The sequence below is a fragment of the Oryctolagus cuniculus genome, chromosome 15, assembly GCF_964237555.1.
Source record: "Oryctolagus cuniculus chromosome 15, mOryCun1.1, whole genome shotgun sequence".
Taxonomy (NCBI): Eukaryota; Metazoa; Chordata; class Mammalia; order Lagomorpha; family Leporidae; genus Oryctolagus; species Oryctolagus cuniculus.
Genome location: NC_091446.1, coordinates 11,597,321 through 11,605,105, shown reverse-complemented (window position 1 = coordinate 11,605,105; position 7,785 = coordinate 11,597,321). Strand labels below are relative to the sequence as shown.

Below are 7,785 nucleotides of genomic sequence, written 5' to 3'. Positions count from 1 at the left end.
GAGACGCGCGAGGCTACTCCACTTAAAGCCCAGACTCTCGCTGGCAGTCCTCGGAGGCCGCCGCTCTGCCTCCTGGTCACACGTCCCGGGGGCCCCGGGACAGACACAACATCCAACAGGCCGCCTTGGAGAGGCACCAGGAGAGAAGGTCAGCACGAGGTGGGCGAGGCCAGGAGGAGGAATCGCCTGGAGCCCCCGGAACAGCCAGGGCAGCCCTGCGCCGAAACAGCCTGACCCACTCAGCAGGGAGAGGGTGACGACAGCTCGGAGGAGCCTGGAAATGCCAAGCTGGGGCTGCTGCGGGACGCTGGGCATTTGGGGGCGCACTGCCGAGACCCCTGCATGCCAGCTCCGCTTCTGACCCCAGCTGCCTGCCAAGGTGCATCCTGGGAGGCAGCAGGTGGGAACTCAGACACTTGGGTCCCTGCCACCCACGTGGGACCGCCAGACCGAGTTCTGGGCTCTGGCACTGGTGCCCAGAACTGTAGGCATTTGGGGAGCAAAGCAGCAGATGGGAGAGCTGTCTCTGTCTCTCTGCCTTTCAAAGAAGTTAAATAAATAAAAGTTTTCTAAAGCTTAGCATTTCACACCTCAGCGGGAACCACAGCTTTGGGCAAATTAGGAAAAGGCACTTCTTCCACAAGACACCTTTTTCCATCTGTCAGAAAACTGTCAGAATGTACTGATTCTATCAGAAGACAGAAAACGCTTGTACATATCACTCATACGTATGTCCATGTCTATAAAATAATAGGTGACCCCTTAGATGGGAAGCCTTTGTGCAGTGCACAACCTACACAACCATACACAGCTGTCCTAATAGTGGGGACCTCACTCCCCACTCCCCTCCCTCTGCCTGGAGCCTCAGGCCCACCAGAGAACAACCCTGACTTCAGAGTTTACCGTTTTGTGCGTAACTCCCCCCTGCTCCCCCAGGGGCTCCAGGCATTCACTCCTCTCTGGCCCCATTAGGGGAGTACAGGAAGAGGAAGCAGTGAATTTGAATGCGAATCCAGTGTGACAGTTAACAGAGCAGGCCTTGGAGAAACCCCACCCCATTTTCCTGGTCCAGATTGCGACGGGGCGTCTGCGAGGATTTGGAAACTCGGTGAGCTCCTGCCTGGGAGCCACTGGTGTTACCGAGTGCAGTCCAGCGGCACCCAGCCGCGGGGAGGACGGACTGCTCGCTCCACCAAGGGTCCCGCTGCTCCTCCGCTTTCTTTGCGGCCCACTTTCAGCATAAAATGCAATGTCCCCTCCTGCTCATACGGGTCTGTGTTGCTGGCCACTCCCTCCCTCGCCCCCCAGTCCAGGCCCTGGGAGACGCCAGAATGACCGAGCAGGTGCATCCGAAGAGGCAGAGCCCGATCTGGGGCGGACGAACAACAGGTGCAACCGTGCTGCTGCCGTAGCCCGCGCCAGTCAGAGCGCCTGCTCCACGGAGGCCCGTGCCGGGGTGGGGTCAGGTGGGCCAGGCCACAGGGAGATATTGCCGCCAGCTGGGGCGGCGGGGCGGGGGAGAGAGGGAGCGGGTGGGGGCCTTAGCCCAGGTGGGGGAGAGGCGAGGCGCCACCTTCTCTCCCAGCCTCGTCACGCGCAGTTCTGATGCGGCCGTCACCTCCGCCTGGCCAGTGTCCTCCCCACCCTTTGGACAGAACTGCTCTATGCACCTGCTTTCCCATCGCTTTCCAGTGAGAACGCAGCCAGCGGCACGCACACGACGCGCCCCTCCCCCAGGTGCCTGAAGCCATAAAGAGGCGAATTACCTCACGGAAGACCCCACGCCAGCACCAGCGAGGCCACCGCGCCGCTCCCGCCGCAAGCCCTCACCCCGGGGCTGCCACGCGCGGCCCCAGAGCCTGAGCCCAGGCAGGCGCGCGCCCCGCTCTGCCTTCATTCATTCCCTCATTCCCTTTTTAAGTAAGGGAGCTCCAGGCCTCTCCGCGCCCAGGCCCGTCAGCCCGGCGCCGGAAGTGGCTTCGGGAGGGCAGCGCCTTGGCTGGGCCGTCCAGGGCCGCGGGCGGCTGTGTCGAGGGCCGCCCACTTCAGCACGTGGCTTCTCAGCGCGTGGCCGACTCTGCGCCCGCAAAGGGCAGGCGCCTCACCCCCGGAGACAGGAGAGGGGCAAACTCAAGGCTGCTGCACAGGGCCCCGGCCTGCAGACTGCCCACGCTGGGGCGGACCCTTCCTGCCCCACGGAGAAGCCCGGCGGGCCTCACGGCCTCTCTGGCTGCCTGGACGCGGGCCAAGCTGCCTCGTTCCCCAGGGCTGACTTCACACTTCGGAAGAGCCTCCAGCCATCCCAGGACTTTGCCAGCAAAGGAGATGGCCCCCGGGCTGGGTGGGGCTGGGGGAGGCCACGCGGAGAGGTGGGAACACGGGGCCCAAGCAGCGCGGCCAGGCAGGCGCCGCTCTGAAGAAACGGAGCACCAGCCTCCAACTGTGGAGAGCTGCCCCTTGCCCCCTCGGCTTGCTGCCTCCCGCGGTCTCCGCAGGTGCTCCCTAAATAAGTGCTCACTCTCCGCCCAGGGCCAAATGGCTCGTTCCAGACTGCAGGAAAGCCCACAGGAGGAGGTCAGTCTCCATCTGAGGCTCCAGGAACCCCTCCAAGGCCGGTTCCACCGGCACAGGGAGAGCCAGTGTGCTGGGGACCAGGGTAACTCTGGGTTTAACCTAGAGCCCAGCAGCACTCGCCCGCAAAGCCTCCGGCTCTACTGGGACCCAGGCTGTGCCTCCGTCCTCGCCGTCCCTTCCGGTTCACATGACTGCTGACAGGAGCCTGGGTGGACGGCATGTGGCCAGACCCCAGGACCCACTCAGGCTGTCTGCCCCCCACTCCCGCAGGCAGCATCTCCCAGGCAGGCATTTGTTCTCATTTCTGCTCCCTGCAAAGTTTCTACGCCCTTGCACAGCCACAAGGGCCGAAAACCATGTCGGGGAGGAGAGGCGGCCTCGGCTTTCTGGCTGAGCTTCGGAATCAGACAGGCAGCTGGCAGTGTTTACCTCCTCTTCCGGAGGCTTTTCTCCAGACAGTGGCTCCCACTCTCCCGCACTTGCAGAAGTCTGCATACCTGGAGTGGATGCGGGCGGCAGGGCTCGTGAACAGAGTGGAATTTTCCATTTATAGAACAATGATCTCTGGGCCGTTCTCATGGTAGGAGCTCAGCGCTCTGTGTCAGCAAAGCTGCCCGGCTTCTGCAGGAGCCCCACGGCACTCAGGACTCTTTTATTTTTGGTGGGAGAGGGGGAGGAAATAAGAGGATGACGTCTAACTGGAGTGCCAACACAAACCTGACAAAGGAACTGGGCTGGCCAGCGCAGAGTATCACTGCCTGGCTGCAGGCCTTCCGCCGGCCGCTGGGACCTAGTTGGTGAAGAGGAGACCGAAACACGCGTCCCCAACCCCTAATGGGACAGGAGTTGCACATGCACAGGCATCACTCTGCTGCCTCAAGTCCTCCCCGGTGCCTGCCAGCCCAGGCTCTGGGTTGCCGTCTGAGGGCAGGGCCAAGGCCAGAGGACATTGCTTTTCTCACTTCCCCCTCCCCACTTGATCACTGCTGATGCAGGCCCAGGCTGGGACTAGGACACCTGCTGTGTACATGGTGTAGCAGGCAGCTCCCCCCACCCCTGCTGGGAGGGGTGAGGCCTGAGTCCTGGTTCCTGCTGTCACAAGACACTTGTGCTGTGGACCTTCATCCAGTCTTCTCTGGATCTCGTGCCCACGGCAGCATCTGCAGTGGGGAAGGGAGCAGTTTTCCTGGTCCCAGTTGTAAGGTCCCATCCTTGAGGAGCCCTCAGCACCCAGAACCTTTCCTACTTTCAATTAAAAGTGGGTGGACAAGGAGGGGGAGTTGTACCCTTTCCTGGGAAGGGCAAGACCACCCTCTCAAGCTGCTTTGACACACAAAAGTTTTAATCCAGCTATTTTTTCTTTTTTTGCTCTTGTTTTCCATGTGACATATAAGAATCCATTGCCAGGGCTGATGCTGTGGCATAGAAAGTTAACCCTCTACCTGCAGGACTGGCATCCCATGTGGATGCCAGTTCAAGTCCCAGCTGCTCCACTTCCCATCCAGCTCCTTGTTAATGGCCTTGGAAAGCAGTGGAAGGTGGCCCAAGTGCTTGGACCCCTGCACCCACACTGGAGACCTGGAAGAAGCTCCTGGCTCCTGACTTCAGCCTGGCCCAGCCCTGGCCATTATAGCCATTTGGGGTGTGAATGAGCAGATGGAAGCTTGCTTTCTCTCCTTCTCTCTGTGTCTCTCCTTTCAAATAAATTAATTAAAGAAGAAGAAATCCATTGCCAAATCCCAGGGCATGAAAATTTTCCCGTGTTTTTCTTCTAACACTTGTATGGTTCTGGTTCCTACAGTGAGGTTGTAGTCCCACCTTGAGCCGGTTTTTGCACACAGTATGCGGTGTTGCAGGCTAACTTTTGTGCAAGAGACGACTTTCTCACCATCTGCTTTCCTACACTGCTCCACCCTAGTGGTGGCCGATGCCAGGACCCGGGTCATCAAACCCAAGGCTGTGTAACTTGCAGCTACTCATCACTTCTGTGTCACACCCAAAGAGGAGACGGTGCGATCTCGCCAGGATACAGCTCCCAGGCTGACCAGGCAGAGATGGGTCTCAGCTGCGTGTGGGTCTGTCAGGCGAGTTCAGACACACATCATGTGGGAAAGTGCCTTGTCGAAACAGAAAGGTGGACTTTGTGCCAACAGCAGCATTTTCATACTTGCTTCGCGGGAAGCCCCAGGGGTTTTCATCTACATGCTGTTTTTCAGTACTGTACCGAAAGGCCGTCCTTAGCTGCACAGAAGGCGGGGAAGGTGACCACTTTGCTTCCCAGCGTCTCTCGGAAGAAGGCACAGAGGACAGCGGGTGGTCCTGCAGCCGCCAGGAGCCAGGCTGTGCACACCTGTTCACAGCCTGCTGATAAATACACTGCAGGTTGAATTGGCCTGTTGCAATTCCAAACTCTTGAGATTCTGTTTCTTTAAATAAAAAACAAAAACATCTATTTTTACCAAAAAAAAAAAAACTTTTATTCACTTCGAAGTATTAAATTATAACACAGAATACATTTTGCTTGTCAAATCACACACACACCGCAGACTTCGACCGAGGTTCCGAGGGCCTGAGGAGCTGCGCAGGCCCCCGCAGTCGCGGATGTCCTGGGCTCTGCACACCTGCTGGGCAGCCTCGGCCGCTTAGGACAAGCAGCTCAGTGAACCTGAGCTTCCTGCGGGGACCGAGCCCGAGAACCGCGCTCACGCGCGCCTTGCAAGCGGGGACAATCGAGGGCTGGGCGACCCTGGCGTGCGCGCAACACCCTCCGTTCGAGACGCGACCCACGATGTTGGAGAGACGAGGGGAGGCGACAGGGGGCTTCTCGGACTGTGGGCCTGGGGCCGCTCAAGGCCCGGGGCGGGGAGCGTGAGCCCTGGGCCCCTCACCACCAGGCAGGTCCACCTGTTCCCGACTCGAGGCGCAGCGCCGGACGAAAGCAGGCCGAAGCCACCGCCCCTCACCTCCCAGCGGCGCGCGCAGTGCACGCCCCCTCCCCGACTCCACCAATCAGCATCCGGAGCGGCGCCCGTGGCGCGGGGAGGGGGGAGTCTCTGGTCCTCAGCCAATGAGCGCGGCGGCCCGAGGCGGCGCCTCGCCGCCCCCTCCCAGAACGAAAGCCTCCTGCAGCTGGCGAGGGCCGTGGAGCGCACTGGGCGCGGGAGCCGCGCGGGCCGGAGCGCAGCGCGCACGCCACCCGTCCCCGGCGCGCCTGCCCGCGCTCCGCCTCCGTCCTGGGCGCGGCGCGGGAGCCGGGGCGGGGGAGCGCAGGGGGCAGGGCCGCGGCGGCGAGGAGGGGGCGGGGAGGAGCGGGCCCGATAAAAGGCTGCGGGGCGGCCCCACCCCGCGGCAGGCCGGCCGCAGGCTCCGCGCGTTCCTTCCGTCCGGCCCGCGCCGGCGGCGGGGAGACGGCGCGCGGCCCGCAGCCCGCCCATGGAGGCTTTCCCCTGGGCGCCCCGCTCGCCCCGCCGCGCCCGCGCCCCCGCGCCCATGGCGCTCGTCCCCAGTGCCCGCTACGTGAGCGCCCCGGGCCCGGCAAACCCGCAGCCCTTCAGCTCGTGGAACGACTACCTGGGGCTCGCCACCCTCATCACCAAGGCGGTGGACGGCGAGCCGCGCTTCGGATGCGCCCGCGCCGGAGACGGCGGTGGCGGCAACGACGGCTCTCCGCCTTCCTCCTCTCCGTCGTCCTGCTGCTCCCCGCACGCGGCCGCCGGGCCTGGCACGCTAGGGCCGGCCCTGGGGCTGCCCGACTACGACGAGGACGACGACGACGACGACAGCGACGAGCTGGGCTCCCGGGGCCGCTACCTGGGGGGCGCGCTGGAGCTGCGCGCGCTGGAGCTGTGCGCGGACCCCGCCGACGCCGGGCTGCTGGAGGAGCGCTTCGCCGACCTGAGCCCCTTCGCCAGCCGCGCGGCCGCCGTGCTGCTGGGCTGCACGTCCGCCGCCGAAGGGACGCCGCGCGAGGAGCGCGCCGCGGCGTGGGCGGCCGAGCCCCGGCTGCACGCGGCCTCCGGGGCCGCGGCCGCCCGACTGCTCAAGCCCGAGCTGCAGGTGTGCGTGTTCTGCCGGAACAACAAGGAGGCGGTGGCGCTCTACACCACGCACATCCTGAAGGGCCCCGACGGGCGCGTGCTGTGCCCCGTGCTGCGCCGCTACACGTGCCCCCTGTGCGGCGCCAGCGGCGACAACGCGCACACCATCAAGTACTGCCCGCTCTCCAAAGCGCCGCCTCGCAGCGCCCGGGACAGCCTGGCCGGCAAGAAGCTGCGCTGAGCGCCTGGCCGGCGCCGCCCTGGGCCCCACTCGGGACGTGGTCTTGGCGGCTTGGCAAGGCGGCCGGCCCCGCGGACGACTTTCCAGCCGAGCGGTGGGGCCCGGACGCTTGGGCGCTGGGTTCTCGTGAGCGCCACGTCCAGGACGGCGAGGGCCGGGTGTGTATTCCTCTGGTTGAGCGCGGCACCCTCGCCGCGCTGTTTACCGTGTACTTGGACCCGTTTTAGATGCGCCATCAGTATGGAATCCCGCTCCCACCTTGGGGTGTTTCGTCCTATGTCTTGGAGGCACTTTATTAGCTCTAAAATATTTTTTAATGGCCTCTGAACCGAGCTTAAAACTGGTGGTTTTATGGAATGTCGGCAAAATGACTTATTTTATCGTTTTGATGCAATTGAGTTGTCCTTAATCAGTTACCCTAATTCCAGGTGGAGCAAATGCCGGTTTAGTGAACTTCCCAGCATTCGCTTGGGCGAGGCTCGCTTCCACCCAGACGGGAGGTGTAAGACGCGCATCTGTAGCAGATTGAATGCAGCTCATCTTTTTCTGTGCCAGATCTTTTATTACTCAACTAGCAAATGGCCTTTTTCACATTTAAAACTTGTGCCAAGTCCTAATCATATTGTGTGTACACTTGGAAATGGTGCTGTTTTAAAAAACCTGGTGTATTTATATGGTGATAGTATATTAATTCATTAATCTCACAACCTGTTCTACCGGGCACCTACCCCCACTTCGAAGCTAAAATGTTTAAGACCAAGAGAGCAGTATTAGCCTGAATTGCTCGGGTTCAGCGCTGCAGCGGAGGAAAGCCCATCCCAGCTGCTGCCTCCCTAAGGAGGGGTCCCTGGAGCTGAGAGGTTAATGTCATAACGTGTGCCACAAAGGGCTTCCCTCGGCTTACACCAGCAGGGCCACTCTTATAAAGCACCT

The 7,785-nt window shown here is 61.9% G+C and overlaps 1 protein-coding gene across 1 annotated transcript; it reads left to right on the top strand.

The window, feature by feature from the left end:
• The first annotated feature begins 5,875 nt into the window (after nucleotides 1-5,875).
• Nucleotides 5,876-7,180, top strand: NANOS1 (nanos C2HC-type zinc finger 1). Its single transcript, XM_070057135.1, has one exon. It carries the CDS (start codon nucleotides 6,007-6,009, stop codon nucleotides 6,850-6,852), a length of 846 nt encoding a protein of 281 aa, XP_069913236.1. The 5' UTR covers nucleotides 5,876-6,006; the 3' UTR covers nucleotides 6,853-7,180.
• Nucleotides 7,181-7,785: the final 605 nt, after the last annotated feature.

Bases quoted from the DNA above. Each gene is read 5' to 3' on its own strand.
- NANOS1 (XM_070057135.1), top strand. From the start codon at position 6,007: ATGGAGGCTTTCCCCTGGGCGCCCCGCTCGCCCCGCCGCGCCCGCGCC.